This window comes from Aphis gossypii, chromosome 3 (genome assembly GCF_020184175.1).
Source record: "Aphis gossypii isolate Hap1 chromosome 3, ASM2018417v2, whole genome shotgun sequence".
In the NCBI taxonomy this organism is placed as follows: Eukaryota; Metazoa; Arthropoda; class Insecta; order Hemiptera; family Aphididae; genus Aphis; species Aphis gossypii.
In genome coordinates this window covers 47578470-47606348 of record NC_065532.1, presented here as the reverse complement: position 1 = coordinate 47606348, position 27879 = coordinate 47578470, and the positions used below count along the sequence as shown (strand labels likewise).

General features: G+C 29.3%; 1 protein-coding gene and 1 long non-coding RNA gene across 5 annotated transcripts in view; one reads left to right on the top strand and one right to left on the bottom strand.

The window, feature by feature from the left end:
• Positions 1-192: 192 nt before the first annotated feature.
• The window catches only part of LOC114120886 (BAI1-associated protein 3), a 149923-nt gene continuing 122236 nt past the window's right edge, over positions 193-27879 (bottom strand). For 3 of the 4 annotated variants that reach the window (XM_050204854.1, XM_027982969.2, XM_050204855.1), the window contains 20 exons: positions 26810-27029; positions 10933-11100; positions 10789-10833; positions 10438-10594; positions 10100-10318; positions 9785-9988; positions 9304-9428; positions 8979-9224; positions 8849-8900; positions 8704-8745; positions 8162-8310; positions 7827-8043; positions 7650-7724; positions 7469-7570; positions 6954-7166; positions 5497-5821; positions 4651-4860; positions 3990-4113; positions 3475-3677; positions 193-1789 (listed from right to left, as the gene is read on the bottom strand). In XM_050204854.1, coding sequence (XP_050060811.1) covers positions 1695-1789; positions 3475-3677; positions 3990-4113; positions 4651-4860; positions 5497-5821; positions 6954-7166; positions 7469-7570; positions 7650-7724; positions 7827-8043; positions 8162-8310; positions 8704-8745; positions 8849-8900; positions 8979-9224; positions 9304-9428; positions 9785-9988; positions 10100-10318; positions 10438-10594; positions 10789-10833; positions 10933-11100; positions 26810-27029 — 3191 coding nt within the window. In that variant the 3' untranslated portion in view covers positions 193-1694. The remainder of the gene's footprint in view (positions 1790-3474; positions 3678-3989; positions 4114-4650; positions 4861-5496; positions 5822-6953; positions 7167-7468; positions 7571-7649; positions 7725-7826; positions 8044-8161; positions 8311-8703; positions 8746-8848; positions 8901-8978; positions 9225-9303; positions 9429-9784; positions 9989-10099; positions 10319-10437; positions 10595-10788; positions 10834-10932; positions 11101-26809; positions 27030-27879) is intronic. The other variant, XM_050204856.1, reaches the window with a different exon arrangement.
• Positions 5702-7081, top strand: LOC126551469 (uncharacterized). Its single transcript, XR_007605366.1, has 3 exons — positions 5702-5842; positions 6621-6764; positions 6938-7081. It is a non-coding gene; the product is annotated as an uncharacterized LOC126551469 (long non-coding RNA).

Here is a 27879-nt window from a genome sequence, read left to right as displayed (position 1 = left end):
TACAAAACGTTTTCAAAAATTGTTTTTTTTTTTGAAAATTTAATTTTGTTCAAACCGTATCATAAATTAAATTTTATCAGAACGGTTTTAAACACGCGTATAATTCAAGACAATTTATTAATTTCTCGATTAGAAAGAAAGGATATAGTGAAATATTGGTCTGGTGCACCAGAACTAATAAATAAAACCGTGTGGATCTAATATCGTAGTTTATTGTTAAATCATAATATATTATAATCATGTAATATAAACATATATGATATTAGGCGTGTGTTAAAAAATCAATGTACAACTTTTAACTCAAAACCTTATATTATTTTAATCGATTTTGTAGAATTTATGAAAAGATTTTTACATTGAAATAAATAATATTAATATAAATAAACAATAATTAGAGCGTAGTAGGGGGGGGGGGTCAGTATTTTTTCGGTAGTTGAATTATTATGTTATATCATATTATAATATATGTGTATAATAATAATAATATATATATTATAAATAACGTTACATTTTTATATTGTAATTTTGTAGTTATAATATTAAAATTGGTCGTCATATATTTTAGGCTATAAAACATTTACACCATGTTTTATAATTATCAAAATACAACTTACAGTAGTGTTATAATATTATATCAGTATCAATATTATTATTATTATTATTATTAAATATATAGATAATATATAATATATTATTGTGGAAATCAAAATATACGCGTATTATATAGTTTGTAAAGTAATATAATAATAACATAATGAGATAAAACAAGTTTAATAATTATTATTTTTGCAAGTGTATAGCCAATAGATAGTTACTTATTATAATAGTATATTGAAAATAATATTATGATGGTTTTTTTAATCATCGTGTACAAGGTATACGATCAAAAACCATTATATAGATTGTCTTTTAATTCTAGTTAAAAAGTTAAATGTATAAACTAAAACATAATAATATTTTTACTATTTATTTATAGTATGACGTATGTGAATTATTCGGATCGCGTTTAAAGTTTGAACTATTAGTCAAAATTGGTACCAATCGTATGAATATTATTATAATATATAGTTAATATTAATATGATTATTTACGCGTTACGTATATTATATAACCGTTTCCGTAAACTCGATTTGAATAACTGTTCCAATTTATTTTCATCGAAAATTATCGAGATCCTGATTTTTTGAAGTTTTAAACTGCGCGTGTATATAATATTATAATAGAAACATAATAATATAGTCTATAATAGGTAAAATAAATAAACGTTTGAAGATCAACGACTGCAAGCGACGGTTTCGCGATTAACGTCGAAAATCCGTGTGTACATAATATATAATAATATTGTATGCGCACACAATTATTTTTATACAACAATAAAATCGTAACTTACAAATATTATAATATTATTACGATAAGGCTCGTGAACGAAATTTACAATAAATTCGTGAATTTTTTTTTTTAAACATTTTTTTTTTTTGTTTTTTACCGTCACGTTCGTTGTACCAGTCGTAAATTATATTATTTTATAATATGTATTTAAAATATAATGTTATGTTTTCGTCGGACTTCGACAACAGCGCAACAGAAGACGTGGCACGCGTCGATGTTGACGTTGGCGATCAAGGCTCGGGCAATTCGCCGAGGCTCGAGACGCAACACCCTGTAAGCGCCGTCACGGTAATACACTGCGGGCCTCATGAGTTGGTTGTGCGGACCCTCTGCTTCTTCACAAAGTCCTGTGCCACCTTATCTTCGTGCCTTGCTTCCAGGGTGTGAAGTATCGGATGACCTACAATTGTAAGAATTTAACGATATTAAAACATGTAAAATCAACAGACGATCAGACAATTTTATTGGCAATTTTATTAATTGTGTTTGGACTTTGGTGCACAAAATAATATGGAACTACCGTTTGAACTTAATGCAGGGTCGTATTATACAAAGTGATTTACCAGGTTTGATTCCTCATTTTTATTTTTTAATAATGCAATTATCGAAAATCTATTTTTCGGAATTTTTAAATAAATCTATAAGTACCTTATATGTTCGAATAAGTATTGTGAATTTTGGTATGCACTTTAAATAATGACCTGTGACGTTATACCTAAACTTCTGGGTTTTAAACGAGAAATACGTACCATTTTTTACTTAAAATTAGTCAAAGGATAAATATAATATAATATGTAATATTATAAACATTTAAGTGCTTAAGCTCTAAAAAAAAAATAATTATATGAAACTGTTTAGCTGACAGCTAACACGAACCACTGATCAAAGCAGTGTAGTATGTGATTTCGTTTTTATTCAAAAAAAAAATATTGCTCTATGATGGGGGCACTCAATGGAAATTAACAATTTCAGTTTTATGTTTTTATATTTTTTATAAGTTAGCACTCTTGTGCTTTAGTGCTTAAACAAACCCAATTAAATAAAAAGTAATCGACGGTGGAAAATCCACTGGGTATAAACATTTCATATAGAATCATGGACTGAAATGCATGACATACGATTTTATGTCACAGGAGTGAACAGAATCTGCACTCGATAGGTTGTCTGAGTTTAATTTTTAGTCCAAATTTCAAACCGTAAACTGCGAATATTAGAGGAACCTGGGAATAACGAGTCATTTCCAGTCATAATTAGTGTGACCAGATGTCTCATATTAAGGGATTAAGGGAGGGGTAGATGAAGATTGCCCTAATTTTGAGATCTGTAGCCTTTCGTTTTAAATAGTCCGATATTTTTTCCTAGATTTATGAAAGTTTTGTATTAACTTATTTTTTTTTTTTAATTTAAATTTATTAATCATCTCCGGTCCATGATTTTGTTTACACTTTGTACCAATGAGGTATTGACCGCTATCATTATTTTGTTGCGAATAAATTATTATTAAATTGTAAGTATAAAATGAAATGTATATTTTATAAAAAGTAGTGTTCAAGTGTTGACTTACTGTATTGATATTTAGTAAAGGTAAAATTAATTAATGTATTATTTGGAGGAACGTGCATGTGTATTGGTAAGAATATTATCTGTGTTCTCTCGTCGATTTTTACAATACTTAAATTTGTAAGTGAATTATGTGTATGTAAAATTTTAATTAAAAAATTTTTATGATTCACTTAAAAATTTTAAAAATTAAAGTGTTTTAAAAACCGACGAGAAAATGTTCTTATTTTTAAATTAGATAATAGGTTATTGCACCCTAATATTTAAACTAAACATACAAAATTGGTTTTAATGAACTAAATTTTGATTTACTCTACGTTTGTAGGATTGTAAGACGGAAATAACACGCGCGAGTGTGAGTGATTTTATTTTTTTATCTAACTACTAACTGTTCTAAAATGTTTTTTAAAATACCCCCGCCCACTTTGGACTTCAGAAATATACTCACACCGGCCCATCATAAACTGCGATGATGAGCTATAACTACATATCGTTACAGATTATTTGTTTGTTTTTTTTTTTTACCTTTGTTTTGTTGGTGCATGAGTATGAGATCGACTCTGTCGATGGCGTTGATGTCGTGTGGTAGCGGAGCAAGAACGCCTGGTATGGAGTTGAGCGACAGAAATGACTCTCCAGCGAAATCGTTGGACGTTATCACGTCGTGATCCATGACGGTGAAAAGGATCATGGCGGACTCGTGACGACACTGATCCATCGACACAGCACTACAACACCACAAAAGTTATTTTACTTTTTGAGAGTTAAAGAAAAAAAGAAGTCTTTTAGAAATTGAAGTGTCGGGTTTTAAAATTTATGAGGTTCGTATCGTAAGTGAATACTGTAAATTTGTCATTGAGACATTGATTAAGAACAAGAAGATATTTGAATAAAAAATGCTTTAAAAATATTTAAAATTATACCCATTCACTGAATAATTAGCAGATTCGATATAGGTCAAAAAAAAAAAAAATTAAATAACTGGGTGCTTTTTGCGGTTCGTTAGGTAAATACGCGGCGCTATGTTATAGTACACTCACAATTCAAAACATTCGTCAAACAATGGATTTAACGTTTTCTTCTTCACGTCGGTGTACTGTTCTGCGCTGTGTGGGAACATGGACTTAGGTAAAAGCTCGACGATGACGAACGGGTCGCTGAAACCTGCCACAAACACATTGATAAGGAAGGGATTAGTTATGCATAAAACATATCATGCGTGAATCGTTATACTATTCTGATAAAAAACACAAACATTTTTTTTTTCCAAAAATGTTTTTTGTAATAATTTTTATTATTGAAAAAGAAACCGATTTAATAAATGTTAGTGTTTTCTGAAATAATGTGATAGGTATTTATATTAAATAGATCATACCGTACTTATAGAGACCATATTTTACGGCGAAAGGGGAATAGTTGATCACCTACAAGTGTTCGAATTTTGATTTGGAAAATAAACCTTTACCAATAATTCACAGGAAAACGGATTTGAAAAAGTTTGTATGACAAAGCAGTTTTCAAATAATGTCAAAAATGTAAGTGTTTAAATTAAAATAAGTAAATAAATAAATAAATAAATCATAATAAGATTTGATTTAACGTCAAAGTTTCATATTGTTTAAACATAAATTAAAGGTTAATGTAAGTGGCATGCTAAAAAAAAAAATGTCTTAAACTTAAATTGACGACAAAGATGATTACCGTTCGGGTCTAGCGGTATGACATCACGGGCTTTCAACACCTCTACACACAGAGAATCGTGATGGTAGTACGCTCGCACTGACAGCACCCCATAGTTTGCTTCCTTCACCCGTTGCTGTTCCATCAATCGGTCTTCGTAATACAGTTCGATCAACGTGTCCGTGTCGGTTTTGTGTAGTTTTAGCCTCTGTTTCACTGTCCTGTAAACGCCTGTCAAAAAAGTTTAGTGCGTTTCGAGTTACTCGTTTAATTCTCATAACATTTCATCGTCAGACGATTTATGCGTGCACTCGTCTATTAGGCTACTTTATTGTTAATTGTTTTCTATTTTGAATTTTTATATAAGTAGTAAAATATATAATATTTTAGTTATTAATAAATTTTAAACGCATTAATTTAACAAAACCCCGAAAACCCACTTTTAGAAAAATCACCATGCTCTATAGATACTTAATACTTAATATGCAAAACACATTACATCATTAACTAAATAATCAACAATAATTTATAACTTTCAATTGTAAATAAATGCAATACCACATATTATAATATTATACAATATTTTAATAATATATTCTCATGATGATTAAGCCATCAATAAATCTTGTAACGACTGCCACGGTAAGATATTTAATAAAACATTTAATATGTGATTCACTGATCACATATTATATATGTAATAATAATAATAATTTACTAGTTAGTACTACATAGAATTATATTACGAAGTTGTTATTCACGAGAATATGGTTGATAATAAAGCATCTATTGTGAATGGAGAAATTATATGGAAATAATGTTTTAGTGATAAAGACGAGACGTATTTTGACTGCGGTCATCACTTACTTCCGGTCAATATTTCCGGTGGAAGACCATTTCCCTCGGCGTGAAAGAACTCCACGAGCAGTTCCAAGGCCTCGTACAGTCGTTCATAGAAACCTGACATTTTCGTGTCACCGCTGCCGCCGTCCATCTGATGGCCCAGCTCGAAGACAGTCACTTCCCACACGCAATTCAACACTTTGTGGAAGTTTTTCGGTATGAGGTTCATGTTGAGCGAGATAAGATGGCTATCCAGGTACTCCTGAAGTGGGACGATTGCATCGGTCGTTGGCAGCGTATCAGGTGACCACGCCAAGTGGAAAATACACTTTTTCAGAGGCGCTTGCATCTATCGGGCGTGATAAAAATTGTAAGTATTAATTTGGTAGTGCAATTTACAAAAATATCAAAATATTGTATCAGGTGATTAGAAACGATATCCGTTTTTAACTTTTTCAAACGCCTACTAGTTGGTTCCCAATTTCCGAATTAATTTCCGGGTAATCTTTAAGCAATAAGTGTACATACAAATTCGATTCGATGAACTTTTATTTTTATATTATGACTATGTTAAAATTAACAAATTCAATATTATTATATTTAAAAAATAATTATTGTTTATTCAATCGAAAATAGTTTTATTACCATGTTACATATATTTAGGAGTGTGTAGAACTCCTAAATAATGTCAACATATGTTTATAATATGTCGCAAGACAAAATACATACAAGTTTAAGCAACTAATTTCATACGTATATTTAAATATTATTTATATTGATGACTATTGTCAATAAAGATCAATAAAAATCTTTAGTTTTCAATTTAATTTTAATGTTGTACGTTTGATTTTAAGTATGTTATTTATTTTCTGCTATCGAGTTTTAAAACATATAAATATCTGTGGAAAGTGGATATTTTTCCTTATTTTATTATTTGCTCTTATATATTGTTAAAATAAAAATATAATATAAAATAAAAAGTAATAAAAAAGAATATTTATGTATATGATACGCATTTACAACATATACATGTTTTAAAACTGTAAACTCAAATTTTGACAGTAATTTAAATTTTATTATTTTTGTTTACCTTTGAATGCCATCTATTTTTATTTACTTAAAGTGTGCTTCTTTGTTTAAAATTTCAGATTGGTCTTACAATGGATGTCTCTTTTTAAATCAATAAAAAGTACAGAATGAAATTGTTCTAAATTAAGTTTTCCATCAATCGATCGATAACAATGCGTGGTTTGTTCTGAGATGGATGGAAATTTTTCACTAAATTTTTTGTGGTAAACAGTCATCAGAATTTTATGATATTATATATTTTTATGCGTGAGAATTTCAAAAATATACGAAATTGGTATTGTTCATGTTTATACAATTCCGCATTTCTTCATGCGGTGCATACAGATTAAACATAATATAAATAATAATAATAATAATTATAAATATTTTCGATTAGGCATAGTTTCACTCACTCTGACTGCTATCTTGCTGACTATAAGCATTGAGTACGTGTCGTACTGGTTGAACACGGGATCGAGTAGAGAGGTGACGTCGGCCCGACACTGATCCGCGGTGGCCTCGCCTGTTGCCTCTACCGCGGACACGACGGTTTCCAAGTGCAGATCGTCCGGCATCGTAGCGATTGTCCGCCACACGTATTCCAAATCATTGAGCGCGGCGCACACCTACGTGCAAACGTGAATATGAATTATATTTGATATTTCTGACTATTTATATTTTGGTTTAATTTTTTTTTTTATATATATAAAATGATATGTATTTTAAATCTATATAGTTTATATTTGAAAAATTAACTTGACGTAACAATAAAAATTATTAACTAACAATTTAACTCGATATACATATATGTTAGAATTTACTAACCTAATCATATAACTCAGTTAAAATTAATTTAAATTAAATTTTTTTTTAATTCGTCAATGTTTAGCGTTTAATTAAAATGTATAATAATATATAATTTACGTACTTCATCAGACGTTTTGAACGCAGAAACGTCGTCGTAAAAGCCGGAATCTTTTAGCCTTTGATGAACCAGTTGGGCGTAAAACAAGACCGCTTCGCACATGGACTAAAAAAAAAAAAAATGGTTTTTTAAATTTTCAAATTTTTAAATGTTGCGTTATAGTGAAAGGAATAAGCAACGTTACGTCTAGTAATTTCAACACGAAATTGTACGATTGTATCAAGTCTGGCCAGGCGAGGTGTTTCCAAAATTCCTTCATCTGCGTAAACACGATATGAAATAAATCAAACGTTAAAAATGTCTACCACGTGGTGTTTCAAGGGGAACATTATATTATGGTGTAGTTCTATATTTTACTCACGTGGCACAGCGCTGTAACTAAGTCGTTACTGGACGTCGAGTGTTTTACGATCATTTCACCTTGACAGAGCATACTTAGCTCTAGTGCTTTTTTCGCGCGTTGAACGATTTTCAATTTGGCCAGGTCCAGCCATTTTTCCAGAGCTGGTTCGAACCAATGGTAATAGCATTGTGCCGACAGTCCTTGATAATCGGACGCGTTGAGGTGTTCGCGGTACCTGATAATGGTTTGATTACAAATCATATTAAATTATTTTTTATTGCAGTAACTATTTTGTATACATATTATTTTGATTTTAATTCGGTACTCGGTAGGTAATTTAATTCTGTAATCACCTGATAAATTCTTGAACGGCTAAATACAGCTCGAACAGTGATTCTCCGGTCTCGGAGTTTGTCGGCGACAGTGGAGTGTCCATACCAAAATCGGCTCCTTTTACTTTTTTGCAAATGGGAGCTATTTCTTGGCTCAGATCATTGGACAACTGAAATCATAGAATCGTACGATTTAAAAAAAAATATAGTAATAAAATAAAACTAGGTATGAAAAACCATTTATAACATTCTCAACTAAATATATCACTCTATACATAAATATAAATTCACAAACATCTATACGCATCATAATAATATGTTTTCCAAACTAAAATCTATGAACAATTTTTCAAAAAAACTCTCTTTATAATTATATCGGTTGGCACAACATGTTCATATCGGATAAAGCGTTAAAACACTTCTAACAAACATATAATAATATTCTTCGCTCCTAATGTATAGCAAAACACATAATAATGATTTTATTGGAAATGGAATTGCAGCACGGATTACTACTGCGAGGGCACTAATATTCATTTACGGGGTCGTGTCATACTCTGTACCTCTCTGATTATGTCCCAATGATTTGAAAGTCCCTTTGCCAACTGAGAAAACACAATATATTCGTTACTGCTAACTGAATTATCGATCGGCCTATTAGGAATTATTAGAACTTCAATAAAACGTATACTATCTGTAAGTACTTACTAATTTCTCGTGTTGTTTGTAGATCGCTGCGTAATAAAATACACCGTTTATGCTGTGAAACAAGAACAATTATTAATAACAAATCGAAAACATTTTTAGATTACAATACTCTAACGAAAATTTTTATTACTTTTCAAATAAAACGTTATAGTGTTCCACGCCTTTTTGTAGATCAATTAACACAGAAGTGACCAGTCTCACGAATCCTTTGAGTCGTGTTTCCGGATCGTGCTGTCCGGTTGCCATGAATTTTCTATTTTCTTCGTACCATTCGTTCGTACCGACTCTGAGTGCGTTGCCGATTTCACCGCGGATATCCTTATTAAAAGGACAACATTTACCGTAAGCTTTTGATAGCGACAGTCGGCTCAAACATCTGAAATATAAAACATCAACAGAATTTTGTGTTATTCATTATAATAGTATGTAAATCATTTTTTTTATTAATTGTTTACCTGAGAATGTACTCCAGGCGGTTCATCGATGTATGATGGTACGGCGGAAAGAGCTTGCGATATTTTCGAATAAGTTGCATGGAATAGTCTAAGAAAACGTTGAAAGAGTCGGCTAACCAGTCCTCCTGGAAAAAAAATTACTTTGTTGATATAAAAATTTATTTTTATCTTATTATGTTACTTTTTGTTAAAGTTTTATACACAACTAACGATATTGGACTTATTAATCACATGTTCACGCTCACGTCATGAAGTGTTTTACAATGAGCATCAATAATTAAAATTGCATAAAAATTGGATTATAATACATAATACCTACCAGAATTTTTCTTGTGAATTAAAAATAATTAAAAAATGTATAGGATCTAGAAAATACAGACGAAGTGGTCATGCTAATCCAATAACAATATATATTATACATCGTATAGGCAACTTTTATACGAAAATGAGTTTAAACGACATGTCATCGATAACCACTGACCTCTTCGACGGTTAACGTCTGTTCTCCCCATGCGGCTTCTAACTGCGATAGTTGCTTCAAGAGAAACTGTGGATCTATAGACGGTATGTGGCTAAAGGCCAACCACCTTATCACGGCCAATTGAAGCTCGGAGACTCCGCTCTGTACGGCGTGCTGATGAAGTATACTTGTCGCCTCGTGACAGAGTTCACCGTTCCACAGACTCTATAATAAATAATGATAATAATAATTATAATAATAGTAATTTAAATTTAGTAGAACAAAATTAAAAAATTCAAAAGTCAACGAATTTTTATGCCATTAAATCGCACTTACGGATTTTGTCAGTGACATTTCGTAATCGGCAAATATGGTCAACAGTCTTTCGTTACGACGCACGTCGGTCCAGTTGTCGAAATGATTTTGCGTATTCGGCTGGCCGTGATCCTCACGAGTGGATAACCAAAGCTTTAGCCGTATATTACCTTGGATGTTGGATCGTTGCGACCGGGCTTCGAGCTGATACCACTTGTCTAGGCCCGTAGAAGGCACGTCCTACTCGATAAAATATCGATGACAATATTATTAGATATATGTACATACGTCAATGCAGCTCGTAGTTTTAAGCCTTAATATAACTTATAAAAATATGTATATATGTATGTGTGCGTTACTTGAATTGGTATGTTTATGCATCCCAAGAAATCGTCCTGGCTACCAGATCTAGCGCTCTGAGCGATCTGTTTGAAAAACCTCCCCAAGCCCTTGACGCCTCTCACTTCGTTCAATTTGCTGACAGCATCTAACACCGAAGACTCGTCGTCGTGGTCCCTGCACACCACACGTTAATAAAGAAAATATATTACTCGTTCGGTTATTTAAAATTTTACAATATATGTATACTGTATAAAATATTAGAATAATATAATTATTGTATAATACACATATTTGTTTATAAATATAAAATATAAAAATTATATATTAGAAATTCTAACTGTGTTTTTATTTATAAAAAAATATCATACCATATGTCCAAATGTAAAATATCACTGGTTACGTCATCAATGTCACTAAATGATTTTTAAAAAATTATACCGTATGAATAATCGATATTCAATATTAAAATACATAATATTATGTTATGGACAGGACTTTTGTGGTATACTTACAACATGAAATTTTCACCCCATTTTGGATTGAGTGTCTCTCTACGTACGCTGGTTGCTTGGATGAATCGTGCGGGAACAGCCGATATACTGTCTCGATGTTCTCGACAACCATAAACACTACCTCCGGAACCACCACCCCTTTCTTTTCTCTTGAAACTCAACCGAAAACTGAAAACACAATCAAAATACTTAAAATACGCGTATCAGCCTAAAAGATATTATTTTTACGTTTTTGGTCGGTATAAAAAAAAAAAAAAAACGTCGTTGCTGATAAAGTCTATAAATTATACCAGATCCTGTTCGATGTTTAAATTACCAGTATACTTCGTAAAACATGTATTATGATAATATTATATTATTATCGAGTTTGGTTTATAATATTATTATAATTTATAAGCCATTAACGTATCATTAATGTATCAACGGATCTAGAACATTTACATTTTTAAAAACTAAATAAACCAAGTTTATTTTTTTTTACATTAATGTAGATAATATGCCTTTTCAAATAAGGCACTTCATAACACTTCACCTTTTGTAGTTTTTAAACTTCAAAGTTCTAAACTCCTTACTATCTTGTCCACTCGTTCAAGAGTTATGATAATTAAATAATAATTTCACTTCGATAATAATGTTAATTTAAAAAATAAGACAATTTAATTATTCCTATGCCTTGAAGAAAAGAGTTTGAATTGTATTTTTACGTCATGTCGAAAAATAGGTTTAGTAATTTCAAAGTACAGAAAATACAAAAACTTTTGCTGTTATGCAAGTTGATACGACATTACAAATTAGCTGCACTGCAAAAATAAAAAGCGAGAGGTTATTTCTGTGTTTATATATTTTATCAAATATATTATACAATATTATAATTATAATTGTATTAAATAAACGTACTTCGTTAGCCTTAAAACGTTGCCGTAAAACCCCGTAAGCACGCGATGCTCAGAAACGAACAAACAAAAAACTACAATTCATTTACGTGCTGAGATGTTTTGTTCTTTGTAATACTCATTGTTTGTTTGTCGCTGTTATGTAAAATACTGTGTAGTTTATCATCGAACGAATCGCAGAGTTTTAAAACATTTTTCATGAAAACCGTGTGAAATAAAATGGCGTGTTCCTTACCGAACACGAAACGCGCGGTTTAGGTACCTACTTTAACGGCGATAAAAACACGCAATTAGCACGGTGACAATATTAAGTCAGCTTTTATTTTTTTCCATTTTCGAGTTTTTAACGATACGACTGAGTTTCGCGAAATTCGGTTTAATCACGTTAATGTATTTTTCGACTTTGGTTGATACTTATCCGATATAATACAATATTATTATAGTATATTTTATTACATTTTGGCAGACGTACCGCCCACGCAATATTCCGTAATGTGACACCGACTGGACGGACGATAGTATGACGTTTACCTACATTTACTTTTAACGCGTAGTTATATTGTGGTGCGAATTGTGGTAATATTTACAGACGGTTTAATCTTGGCGTTCACTGTGTAACGACATGTCGAAACTCGAGTTATCATTCAGATTGTGCTAAACACAGTTTTCCTGGAGAAATTATTATCAACTGCCACAGAAAAAGCTTTACTACGATTTCATCGATCTAAATACAAGTATAAGAGGATGTCGCGATAATTTTAAAATCTAATGAATTTCAAGTATACACAGAAATAAAGCTCTGAAAAAAAATGAGTGTCTATATAATTAACAGTCTCAAATTAAAAAAGATTTTTTTAAAAAAAAAAACAATACGATCGTATTCAATGGTAAAATGATTTTCGAGTGAAACCTTAAATAAGATTATGTAAGTTTCAGTTTGTTGAAACAGTAAGGAATCACGGCAAAATTAAAATTCTAATCAACGAATTTTGAAGTACAACTGTAAGTTTATAATGTATATTGTATTATAATATACTCGTCGTATTATATTACGCTATTAATAATAGGCTATTATTATTATTCAATGTTGTGTAAACTCGATCGTCAAAATTGTTACGCATGTGATGTTTTTATTTTGAACCTCATGAAACTTTTCTATCACCAAAAATATCTTTGAGCAGTAGTTGATGTACTTACACATCCCGGGGAAAGTGCTCACGGAATGACGAAGGTACTATAAACCTACTCCCATTGGCTTATTTTTGTCTATCGATTTTTAATCAACACAGAAAACTACCGTATAATTTATTTTTGAAATAGAAGTTCGTGTTTTTAATATTTTGTAAAGTTAAATTGATTGATAATTTTTTTGTTCATTAAAACAGGGTCTGTTTTGAACAGTTAAAAAATCATAATATCTCTCCTATCAAGAATGCTGAACATGCCAAAATAAATTACATTCTATTATAATATAACTTGTGACAAAGTCATCAAAATAGCGTTCTGACAACTAAGTCAGACAAACTATCATCCTGTAAATTTAAAGAAAATAAAGAAATTGCAAATAGGTATAGTTAACGGCGATCAACCGAGATGAATTATTATTAATCGTACTACTAGAATATTATATTATTATCGGTGGAATACAAACATGCGCCGTGATAACTGGTCTTTACTTCTTAAAACACATTAGGCAACAAGGAAATCTACTCTTATTCGTTCTTTAATTAATTATACAGTCGAATTTGTTTAACTCGAAGTTGAAGGTACCGGTAAAAAAGTTCGAGTTATCCAAGAAAATCAATAAAAAATTACTGTGTATTTTTTCATAATAAATAATATGTATTTAATATTTATGGATTATGAATAATTTTAAAAATGTATTTAAACAAAAAAATCGAAACTTCGATGTTCGAGTTATTCAAGAAAATATCAGAGTTCAAAAAGATTTTTTTACGTTGTTTAAATAGGAAATTCTAGGAACCCGGAAAAATGTCGATGCATTGACGAATTTACGTTAAAGAAGTTTGAGTTACCACGTTAACATTATATAATGTTTTGTAGATAGTAAAGTCACCGAAGTTTGGTATGTCCATTCGACCTAGTGCGGCACTACACAACAGAAGACACAACAGGATTTTCTAATATGCGCATTTACGGGATTAACCGTCATGACATCATCTTCAGTCACGTCCGAATATAAATCGAATAATATAACAAAGTACGCCTTAGCGCAGCGTACCAATATAAGGCAATAAAGCATAATACTTTTTTTTTCTTTTTGAACCGTGAGTTTAAAATATTACTTACATATTCATGCACGTTACACAGTCTGAAATATGTATTACAAGATTACATTAAATTATTATACATGGTATACATAATAATAATATGTTGTACGCGGCGTGTGTTATGGAGCCCATCAACCGTTGCGACACAGCCGAATAAAATGGCTTGTACTTACAATATATTGTGAAAAAAAAAACTTATAAGTTATAATAATATCGTAACGCGTCTAATGAAATATGACACTCCGAAGAGGGTGTAGTCTTCTAATCAGAAAATCATGTGATGATAAGATGGAATATTTTGTCCACCGAATATTTTCGTCGTTATAATAATATGTGTAATGTGTGTGTGTATATCATATTGCATTTTTATTTTTTGTTCTGTATTATAATAATATTTCCAAGTACTGCATGAGGGGAAAAATAGTTTTTACCTAAACTTTATTTTTATACAGCTATGAAACATGTCTCGATTCTGCTAAAAAACCTATATTAATAGTTATTATAAATATTATAGTTGATATTATTATAAAATATAGTTCATTGTATGATAATAATAATGTTATAAAAATATATTTACAAATTATTTACATAACTCACTCGTCATCGGTTAATCCCGAATAATGATATGTCGTATTATTTCATGTATTTGTTTGACTGTGTACATTTTTTGATTGTATTTTTGCCGGAGTTACTATGTAATATTATAATTATTGTATACTTTTTTACGAAATTCAATACTTGATATAATTTTTTTTAAAAGAACTTCAAATTTAATTTAAATTTATTTTTACACAGTTTCTAAAATAAATGTAGGTAGTTGATTTTTTCGAGTATGAATAATGAATATATGTAGGTAACATACATAAAATATGAAACATTTGTCTACATAAATATTTAAAAGACACTTTGCAGTGTTACACCTTATAGTTGTAAAATATTTTCCTGATTTCGTTATAGCACTAAGTTTACATACCCATTAATAGTTAAATATTGATAACGTACTTAAGTCTACAACTCTTATTGATAAGATTAATTTATTCTGAATTATATTATAGCATAAATTCAATGTAATAAATATGATAAATTGAAAATAAAATTTTAATCACTATTTACTATAGTTATTTATAATCTCGACAAATGCAAATCTGACAGATCTGTCAAAATTCAATTGTATTGAAAGACAACATGGTATTATATTGTAACATAGTAAAGAATAAGAACTGATGATGTTTACTTCGCATAAATATGAATTATTGTTTACTAAGAATTGTAAATAATAATTAAAATAAAAAATTATATTTATAGCCATTATTGAATACCTAGTTAAATTTATGAAATTTCGTATTTTATTTATTTTTTAAATGGAATTTAAAAAAAATTTCTGTTTGATACGTATAGATTTAATTTATTTATTTATTTTGTAACTCTTTTAATCAGCAAGTGTTACAGTTTATATTGTACTTGAAGTTAATAAATACTATTATAATATGCTATAATACCATTAAAGAAAAAGCATAAGACGGCGTAACGTATAGGCAATAATAGTACTAGTTGCGGTTATTACGATGAAATTGTATTATTAAGGCAATTGAATTCATTCTACATAATAATAATATGTTAAATTGATTCATTATAAAAATTATATTATGATATCCACGTTTTAATATTGAGTTATCGAATGACCAATATGAAAAAATTGTTGAATGCCGTAGTGTTTAAACAATTTTTAAATTGCTAATTGCTAATTTAAAAAATAACTTGTAATTTTCTAAATTAGCAATAAACATTAAAAATATGATTTTAATAGATTTTAAATAAAAAATTCTATCAATATATTAAATTTTGAATTAAGTTTAATACTAAAATAGTGATCTGAAGGTTTATTGTTTTAAACATTTTTATTAATTAACTTTGGGAACCGTTAAACACACAATTTTATTATTTATAAAAAAATTTAATTTGTAGAAATAACTTTGATATACTTGGATAAAATACTTTTTATGGATTCTGTTATGAAAGAAAAAAAATTCAGGGATTATTCATAGCTTTAAAAAATAATATTTTTAATTGAGAAACAAAAATAGCAATTAGTTCGAAGAAGTCGTTTAGTTATTCATATATTTTTAGCGAACCATTTTATTCACCGGTGTTAGGGTGCTTTTGGTAGGTACTCTTACTTATTGTTCCTATAAACTTGGTGGACCAGTCTGTATTTTATTTTTACACGATAGGAAATTAAGAACATAAAATAATCCTCTGTTTTACAGAACAATATACTTGTTTAAGGAAAGTACATGTGTATTGTGAACAATTATTTTGAACAACAAAAACAACACTTAAAAATACTTTAAAAATATTCGATTGTATACAATTTGGCATTTTTTTTTTTTAATCATTCTAAACTCGTTGACTAAAAAAATTAACTCACCAAGTTGATAAACATCATTAATCATGTTAATGCTACTCAATATTAATAATTAAAACGTTTATAAACAAGGTCTATAAATTATTATGACTTAATAATAATATTAGGACTTAAAATTTAACGTTTAAATTTCATGGAAAATATTGTGTTTATATATGTTTACAAGTTAATGGATTTGGTTAAATAATGTGTAATTAGAAATTACTGTCAAGTAATTACATTATACAAAAACTTTTAACTTTAAACGTAAAATATATTTAGTTTTACTCAACCTATCCCGTAAAATAAGTTATTATTACGGCGGATGCCAATACAGTGGCCATACTTACTATCATAATGTACTATTGACAAAAACGTTAAATTTATTGTTACAAACTTAAAACATAATACCTACCTATTTATTGTACGTGAACATTAATGTTTCAATATATTGCTGAAACTGTACACAAAAATAAGAAGAAATATTATTATAATATTATAATGTTTATACGGTTTAAAGTTCACGAGCGTTAAATGAATATTAATGAGTTCGCGTAGGCCGTGATACAACTCTACTTAACATTATAATTGATCACGTATACGTGAAAATTTACAATTTTAAGATATGTTTTATTAAGAAACTGGTAAAACTCTGTATAAAACGTTTAATTATTAAACAATTAGTCAATTTCTAATTCAAACAGAATGATAAGAATACTTTATAAACTTGGAGTAGAGAATAGTATAATATTATGAATAAACAGTATACATCATAATTCATAATATACTATAAACTATAGTACTACATGTATTTGATACTATAAAGTAATCAAAACCAACATAAATATCAATTGTAATGATGATAATAATAATGTTGTGTAATATGTCTACCCTATTATGATTGATAGAGTTTGATAAGTGATAACAACAGAACTGTATTGATTTATAACTGGAATCTTATTTATGTCGTTTTCAAATGGTTTATAGAATCGTATATATTATGAACAACAAAGCTATATGTCTATTGTCTATATCTTTTACAGATAGTTAGTGTGTTCGATATGATGATTACAAGTCGTAAAAATATCAAATGAATTTCTGAGTAAGTGTTATTTAAATAAGTCGAAAAAAAATTAAATTAAATTAAAAATAGTCTAATTACTAGACTCTAGTGTGATCAATGAAGATTTTAATACAATTATTAATAGCTGATGTGCGGAAATCATGAATTAATATAAACATTGAATCAAATTTCCGTAACGGAATAAAATATTCGAATTTTGGGTTTCTGGTACTGTATGTATTTAAGATGTTCAACAAAAAATTTAAATAAATGTTTGGGTGTTCATAACCATTAATAACCAGGTTAATATAGGTTAATACTAGCGTTAATAAGGAAAAACGCAATAACTGCTCAATTATAATATTTTTTAGGTTATATGATATTAGTTGGAGTATTATTTAATTTTAAAAAATTTTGCTGATATATAATAAGTTATAATTTATAACATTAGTGGAATTAATGGGTGTGAAGCTAAGCTTAATGCATAAACTTTTAATCACCAATGCTAACTAATTGTAAAATTATTCTTGTCAATAATTGTTACTAAAAAAATAAAAAATCCAACTAACCATCAAAATACACAGGAAATTACATATTATCATGTTAAATTTGTAAAATATAAATATTTGGGTTAATCAGTATGAATTGTTTGGGTTTCGGTTATTTATAATGTTATAAAATAAAATCATTTGTGCTATATGGATTTTTTAAGGGTTTTCAGGGGTGCTGCGGGTTCTAGTTAATTCGGTTGCAAGGCCCTACTATAAATTATAACAACGTAATAATAATGGAAAAATAAATTACGAAATATGCAGCGTCATACTAACGACGTGTATTAAACATTACAGGTAGTTATATCTAACAATATACTCGTGAATGAAATCGAAGCACTATATTATTATTGTGATTTATCCACCCAACAACTTGTCCCTGCGTATAAAATATTCCAATCGTTATAGTATCGTGTACTATACAAACATATATTATTATTATAATACAGTGAATTCGTGTACTTACTAAATTTACTAACGATGAGACGATATGAACTTCACGGAAATAATAATACATCATAGTGTAGAAAAACGTTTATTTTTTTAGATTTTTTTGCTCATTTGCACTTTTCCGAAAAGTTGTGAGAGCATTCAATAAATAGAAATAATTGCCGACAAAGAAAATATTCAGATGACATACAATATTAAAGTTCGCATATATGACGCATGATAAAAATATACTTCATAATAATAAGTAGTTGAGTAATTTTTATGTGCACAATATTTATGCTTCGGTTGTCGTTTGTATTAATTACTTTTTTTTATTGACTTTGCGTCAAAATTCACTCGGTAATATCACACCAAAATAAAAAACAACAAAACAATGTAACTCACTTTTTTGTTTTCTCTATTCAATCATGAAATTTATAACTCACTTCAAAAACAATATACTCGTCTATACATCTATTATTCCTTACATTTGAACATACAGCATTCAAATTTAGGTTTAAGTAAAACCGTTCAATATTTATCCACTGTCAACATTTCAGATTGTTAGTTGGACTTATTATTGAACGCCTAAGTTGTTTCCCTATTACATTTACACTAAGCACACACCTCCAAATTTAAAAAACTAGCCACTAATGTGATTTCACAACATACTGGCTACTCATAAGAATCTTATTACCTTCTAAATATCCTTTCTAACTACTTCAAAAAATCCCGCTAGAAAGCTAAAAGAAAATGGTCAAGAGACGACTTAACAACAAAAATAATAAGAGAATTACAAATAATTTCTAAAAAAAAATTATTATAATAATATGATATAATACGTATATGTAAGAGGTGGTACTAATGAGACTTATTATATTATTAATATGTAAATATTCTTGTAAAATAAAATAAAAAAACTACCCTGAACTCTGTACAGCGAATAACAACAAACGTGATATAGACATATCTTTGACGTGAACACGGTATACTTTATTGCAGAAAATTACATTGGCAAAACATTACAAATGTGTATCGGACGTGACTGTGAGCTGAGCGATAAATTTTTCGATTCTCGATGAGTATTTGAAGGAGAAAACATACGAATAGTATAAAACTTCTTTTTGTATCGACTTACATTTTTGTTATATTTCAACGGCAAATAATATTTTATACTGACAACTTTGAGTAATATTTTTTTTTTTATAAATTATGTGACGGATTGGGAAAATTACGTTATACGCTTTTAATAACTGAAAAACGGTTGAGTTAGTGTTAATTAGAATAATATGTAATTTCACATGAAAAATCTATTTCATGGTTTGTACAAGAAAAAAAGTATTTTAATTTTAGGTGAAGAATAAGTATGGACATTGTTACGTTGATGGAAAGGCTAGTGTTTAAAAATGTTAACACGTAGTACGATCAAAAACGAAATATTGCATTATAAAAAAGAAAAGGCATTCACAATAAGTTAAGGACGAATGAATGATGAGTGTTAATGTAATATTTTTTATCATCTACAAAATTATTACTATAAATGAAACGATTTTATGAATTATAAGAAAGTACCTATCATAAAGATATAAAATATTTAATGTGTCTATAGGGTCGAAAATTATTAAAAATTAAAACAAGCAGATACAAATTGAACTAATAAACGTGGTGTATATTTAAAGTTCGATTAAAAATTACGTGAACATCGATTACTTAAACGCATTGTAGTTTACCTTACTATACTTTGATAAAAAGAACAATAACGGAACGAATATAAAAAATAAAATAAAAAAAGGTCCGATTTCTATACGGTAAAATATGATTTGTTGATAGAACGATTCGAAATACTATAAGTTTTGACTTCAGAACGTTATAATATATATTGGACGGCTCCTTTTTGTATTATAAATGGGATCTATATACGAACGATACATTATTAGGACGACGACGTGGCAGGCTGCAGTGTGTGTGTGTGTGTGTGTGTGTGTGTGTGTGTGTGTGTGTGTGTGTGTGTGTGTGTGTGTGTGTGTGTGTGTGTGTGTGTGTGTGTGTGTGTGTGTGTGTGTGTGTGTGTGTGTGTGTGTGTGTGTGTGTGTGTGTGTGTGTGTGTGTGTGTGTGTGTGTGTATGTGTTGGGCCTCATGCGGGTGCAATTTCTTGTGGTCACGATGAGGGAAACAGCGACGGTGCGGTTGTTGGGTAAGCCTTTAAGGGTTCGGCAGTGGTGGGTTTTTGGGAGGGGGTGTTGGTAGCGGGAAGTGTATTATTTCTTTTCGTTTTCGTTTTCAAACGTTTAGGCTACATACTGCCTGTTATTATTATTTACTCGGATTTTCTCCGTTCATGAAAATTGCTGGTTTGATTCTGTTTTTTGTCGAAAGGTTGTTTGTACGGTTTAGCGGTATTTGGACTGTGCAGTGCTTCGCGAACGATTCTCGGTAATCATCGCAAAACCAATAGACGATTGTATATGTATAATATACTATGACGTTTTGGGAGAATTGTAGTGGGTTGTGTGCATAACTAACGTGTATTATTATACACGTGTTATATTCTATAAATACGTGTGTTCTATACTTACGGGCTTTGAGTTTTTAAAACAACATACTACCGAAAACCTTTATTTAATATATGATATTAAAGTTATTATTATTATATAAATATAGAAATTGAAATTTCTGGAAAAGTGTGCAAGAATCAAATTAAAGTATTTTATACCTCTATACAAATGCCAACCAATTTCAAAATAAACAATTTTAACAATCTCGTATTTATACGTAAAAATATACTATATATAGTGTATCTATTTATAATACCAGCTAAATATTTTTCACACTTTGAATGGTATCTATAGCTTGTTTGATAAATTTATTGAAAACACGTGGATCAAGCCGGATCAAACGAAACTAAATGTTGGTAAATATCCAATAGTCTGATACTATATAGTATATTAATTGTATGTCAAACATAAAAAATCTACAAACTGTGAATATTTACTCTCTGAAATTAATGATAAAATATGAAATAGTTAATATATTGGTTTCCCACGGGCAATGGAGAGTTTTTGAACATCGGTAGAAAATATGGGTACGCCGTTCAATGTAAATTTGAATGGCATAATATAGATACCTAGTCGATTTCAAAGAACCTTTTTTTGGGGGCCCATTATAGTAGCGGCATTAACGTCAATACATACGTGGAAATCGTTTTCGAAACGGATCCGGTTAGGACGGAAAATTGGCTATCATTTAAAGGAGAACATTTTCCTTACTCGTGTACGTGCATTTTTTGTACGGCCTAATGTTCGGAAACGGTTATAGTGGATTTATGATTATAACACGCCGGGCCATTTTAAATCCCCTATACAGTATTACACGCCTTATAAAGATACTTTACGGTGATATACATAGATTTTATTGATTATATTTTGTTGTGTTTCACTAAAATTTTTGCGCAGTAGTTATATAAACGACCGTAATTTTGTATAAACAACTTGTTTGTTCAGTTTTAATCAATATATTATTACATTATTATATTTCGGCAGTATAACAATAATTATTTGTTGACATTATCAGAATTCAACAAAATATAAAAGACTCAAATCTAGTTTTATGGCCAAGGTTCAACTGTAAAATATTTAGTTGCGTTATTTGCGTAAGGACCTAACCGTATTAACCTAACCTTTAAAATATAGGATTTACTAATATTTTTACCTATAATTATACCGATGAAATAAATATATAAAATTGTTGTTAAAATGTAATAATCTGTGAAGATAAACAATGATCACTTACAAATTTCACATTAGTTACATTTTATGATAATAACTTTATCAGGTAGGTACTGCATAAAACAATTAGGGAATATCAATTCAGGACCCATATGATACATTTAAGATGTGTCTTGGCTTATTCTAACGGTACATCGATATAATAATATAACGATTTATATCAATAATAGGTATACACAATTCTAAGATAATAGTGAATAGTAGTTTTGATGACCATGATTATGTTTTAATAATATTTTCTAAGTATAGTAATATAATTTACAAATAATAATAGATTGTACAGTAATACGTACTTTGTGTATTAATAAACAATATTTAATAAATCAAATGATAATTCAAACTATTTGAACAAATTAAGTCCTATTATAGTATTATATGACATTATACCATTTTTCACATGAATTGGCATATTATATTATGATCAAATGAAGTTTCCTAAAATTCTAATCAACAATATACTATGTATAATTATTCCGTGTATACGTTGTGATTAACGAATTAAACAATAATAATAAAAAAAAATCCTAGTGAATTTATAGTTTGATACTTTAATGAAAAATATATCTTGTATTATCACACGCAAACCGTAGGGGAAGATCACCGCCAGAGCCAACCACGTCGAGATCAAGACGATAAAATAAAAAATAAAAAAGGAAAGCTCATTATAGAACATTGGATATATGATGTTTGCGTGCAACGGTGAAGAGAAGATTGCTTAGAAAAACACGGTAAGGTTACTTTATTATCGATTATATTCAAACTAAAATTGATATAGGTTCGACATTGCACAATGATAAATGGAAAACTCTTAAACCCATAGAAGTCTAAAAGATTTCGAATATATCTGACATCTGTTCTCGTGTACTTAGGTCAATCATAAAAAAAAATTGGCTAGACCAATTCGCCAGTGAAAATACGAAAATTATCCAAATAATATGTGAAATTGTAAAAAAACAAAATAAGAACTGCACGAAACTAATAACTAATACAGTACTTGGATATGACATGTTATTACTACGACATATATGTATGAATACAAACGGAGGTGATAAATTATAAATTCTATCCTACAATCCGGATCAAAAAAAAATTAAAAAAAAAATTTTTTTTTTTGAAATATCAAAAAATACCATAATATAGTAATTAGGTATTATAAAAAATTAACCACACAATTTTGAATTGGTGCGTATCTGATACAATTTCTACAGAATAATTACAACTGTAAATCATTATACACATCGTATGACCGCAGTTTCGACGATATCGTATATATCTAATATATATGTATATTGTATATTATATATATATATATATATATGTATCGAAATGTTAGTTCATCGTCATCTATTATAATAACCTACGTATAAAATGCATGGCTCATAATAAAATTTACATCTAGGCCCTGTGTTAGGTATACGTTTAAAAATAATTGACGAACAAACGAAACAAAAGTAATATAATAATGCGGTTATAACAGAAAATCCAATTAAAATTTAGTCAACCAATGTGATGGGAGGGATGCTTTTAAAACCTCAGTTCCCTCTGTGTACCTATACTTACCACAATGCATTTATAGCAGTAATATAATATAATAATAATAAAAATAGTAACATCCTATAAATTAATTAATAATTAAATATTGGAGAGCGTTTTAGACAAAGAAATTGTTCATAAATTCACTTTTAGTCGAAGGAGAATGAAATATAATTTTACTCAATTTATTGCAAACTATATATTGTGCACATTCTTGTAAGTATGTCACCTAAACCGTAACGTTTTAAAACCACGAAGCAGGTAATTAAACTAATTATACGTAGCAATAAATAACCGATATTGAAAATAAAATAAAAAATTGAAAATTCATACCACAAATAATTGTATATGCCAGCTTTTTGTATAAAAAGTGAACTAAATTGTTATAGTATGAATATTAGTATTAATCTAAGTTCAATGTTACAAATAAATAATAATATGGTGAAATGGTTTGAATCCAAAGACATAATACGTTAGAAACAAGATAGATCTATATCTATATATTTGGAGTATTTACCCAGATACGCTTTCAAAAAAAAAAAAAAAAATGAGTAACACTCTGCTGTACAGTAGGTTACTATAATTGATGAATTAATTAATTTGAATCCAATGATAACTATCATTGTATAAGAAAAACGATTCTGAACAAAGATGTTTTGTCAGCCTAGGACATAATATCCAGTGGTTGGTGAAAAAGGTGATTTATGTTTTAATGACCTGAATACACCAAAATTTAAGTTCTTTTATAATTATTGTAAGCCAAACTTATGGAAAATATTGCATTCAATTTTCAATGCTAAGCTACTTAACAAAATTTTTTTATAAATTTTAACTACAAAATTATTTGAAAATTGTTCATGATTTTGTCAATGTTTGAACTACAAATGCTAATAAAAAAAATGTTGCTTATATTATATTCTTATAATTTTTGAATTAATAAAAGAATAATTAATGAGAAAGTTTGTATTCAATTTTCAAGAATTTCGACTCAGCCAAAATTTTTTATCGATATTTATATAAAAAAAAAAACCCCAAACAAAAACGAATATTTCAAATAAATAGCATTAATATATGCAGAATATTCTGAACATTAAATACCTAATATAAAGAAAATGCCAATTTAAATAACTGGTGAAATTTTCAAGCATCTATAACTTATACTTTTTAAATAATCTATACTTTAGAAGCAAAACACATAAACACACTGATGTGAAAACGAAACATATCTACGCATTTTCATATAGTAACAGTATGCGTATCTTTATTCCATTTATTTCGAAAATGGAACATAATAGGTTACATAAAATAAGTTTAGTCTCTACTGTAAAATTTGAATTTCGACCTATGCTATGTATTATATATATATATTAAAATAATTGTTTAAAGCGTACCTATAGTTAAGCAGTCGGCCACGACCCACCTCAGAATGTGTATATAGAATCGACGATGAATCAATTATTATTGTAGACGTATATGAGATGTGAAAACGGCTCGGTGCTTTGAATGTTCCCGCGGGGTCTGAAGTATATATCACTGCGTTCGAACTAAGACTGACGAACTTAATCTTGAGAGTCGAGTAGTTAATATAGATTAAAACGTATCCAATAATATTAACCAATAGAAAAGAAGTATAGAAAGCATAGCGCGCTGATTGGCTGTATGATGTGAAGACCTACATAATGCCATGCCCAGTGTTGTTGTTTAATAATCATTATTATTATTATTATTATTCATTTAACGACGTTATAATATTATTATATAATATATTTGGTGAGTGTAAGAATAATGATATTAATGTGAAAAAAAATTGTTTTTATTATCTATAAATAATACAAATAAAAAAATCTATTACCTAATAATAATTTATTTTTTATTTATTTTTTTTTTTCTTATGAGAATTTCATAAACACCTTAAATTATTATTATTTTGCGTAATTATAAGGTAAGGACACTATAGCGTTTTATGATCGAAATAATAATTATAAGACAAAAAACAGGCTCATAATTTACTAACAATAATTATCCTCGGAGGCAGAGCACGCGGGTGACAGCTAGTAACAAATATTTAAAATCGTTTGACGATAAATCGGTATTGTTACGTAATTACGTAATAATTTACGAATTTTAAATCAATACAAAGTGACGAATAGATTTGTGATATAAATCACTTAAAATCATTTAAATATTTTGTAAATGTCATTGTTTTTTGTAGATAACAGTAGGTATATCTACTGAAAATCTTCAAAGCTTCTATGGTTTATATTTTCAAATTAAATAAAAATAACTAAAATAAATTTCGAGAAAAAATTGTTTTTTTCTAATATAATAATATGTATGATTTCGTCAAAATGTTAACTTTTATGTATGTTTACAAATAAATTATGCAATTGTATTTCCTATGTCATTGTAAAAACAATGTATTTCTATCTCAGAATTCATAAATTAAAATAATACATATTTGTGTATGAAGCGAAGTTTAAGTCCTTTGTTTTAAAGAGCTCATGGTATATTAAATAAAATTAATCAGTGGCACGCGTGAGTGCGTGACCCCAAAGGTCGCACGTTGGTCAAATTTTAACGGCACTCAAAAATATTATTTCTTTATTTAACCATCATGCACAACACATTATTTCAAATCAAAACAAAAGAAAAACACATTGTTGGTGGACTCAAAACGTTGTTCGTGTTTCGTTAAAATCATATGAGACTAAAAAAAAAAGTCCATAACTCTTATTAAATAATTTTTGTACTTTTTTATTTTGAAATTTCTACCGTGCCAAGAATCGATCGTTCCTCAAGTATATAGGTATCCACGAACCTATAATATTATTGGCATGTGATTTTTTTTTAAATACCGACTAATAATGAATTCCGGCACGTGACCTGACAAAAGGTCGCCTCCCGCGTTATACGGGCAGAACACATACCTGTGGTGTTTGCGGAGCTTGTCGTGATGGTCGTGCCGTCCGTCTGGCAACTCGATTCCGCCCTCGGACAGTGTGCGGGCGGTGGCGTGCGCAGGCCGCGGCGATAGCGGTGGCTGGTACGGCGACGGGCTGTTGGCCGGCGACGGCGGAAGTCCCGATCCGGGTTGCGGGGACACCGTGCCCGGCTGGATACCGAGCATGCAGTACGGGTCGCTGAATCCTGTAGACGTGACACGGAAACAATTAACGACGGTTAGTATACAACGATAAAAAAAAAAAAATAATAATAAACTGCATACAACAATAAGTATTATATTATGTACCTATAATATATCTAATTATAATACATATACCGCGATCTCTGTGTGGCGAATATAGGCATTACAAAAAAAAGGTAAGACGCGCGTGTCGATTGTGATGATCCGAGTCGCGCAAAGCGAATCTTGTAAGAGTAGATACTTAAAAGTATATTAAGTCTGGTTAAACCGTAAGTTTTCCATAATATACGTTTATGTTGTACTTCATTTATTTATTTATTAACTACAAATAGTTATTATTATTATTATTATTATTTTAAGAGATATTTTATTAACACGAAATATTTTCTTGAAGCGGCCAGAGTATTCTACTCCAAACTTTTTTTTTTTATCTCGGGATAAACGCAAACGGTGTGTACGGGATTATACTTTGCTGGTCTTAAAATATTCAGGGCAATTGACGAGCACTTTCAAAGTGCCAGTAGTTTGGCGTTCGCATACACGGCGTATGTATATCGTATATAATATACAAACTCATTAATGTAATGTACGGATGTGACGACGGTGGTGATGATGGTGGGGTTTTATAATTGCGAGCTGCGGGTTGTCCCGAGTTGAGAAGTAGGTTTCAAAAGGCGCAAATTATTATAATATTATTAAAAGTCATCGACCCAAAGTTCCATCAACGAGATGGGCTCTTCAACAAGTCTCCTCTCCGTACTTAACTTATTTTTATTGTAAACTTAATACAAATTGTGTAATATAATAATACATTTTTAAACAAAAATAAAAGTCGACGCACGTCGTTTTGTG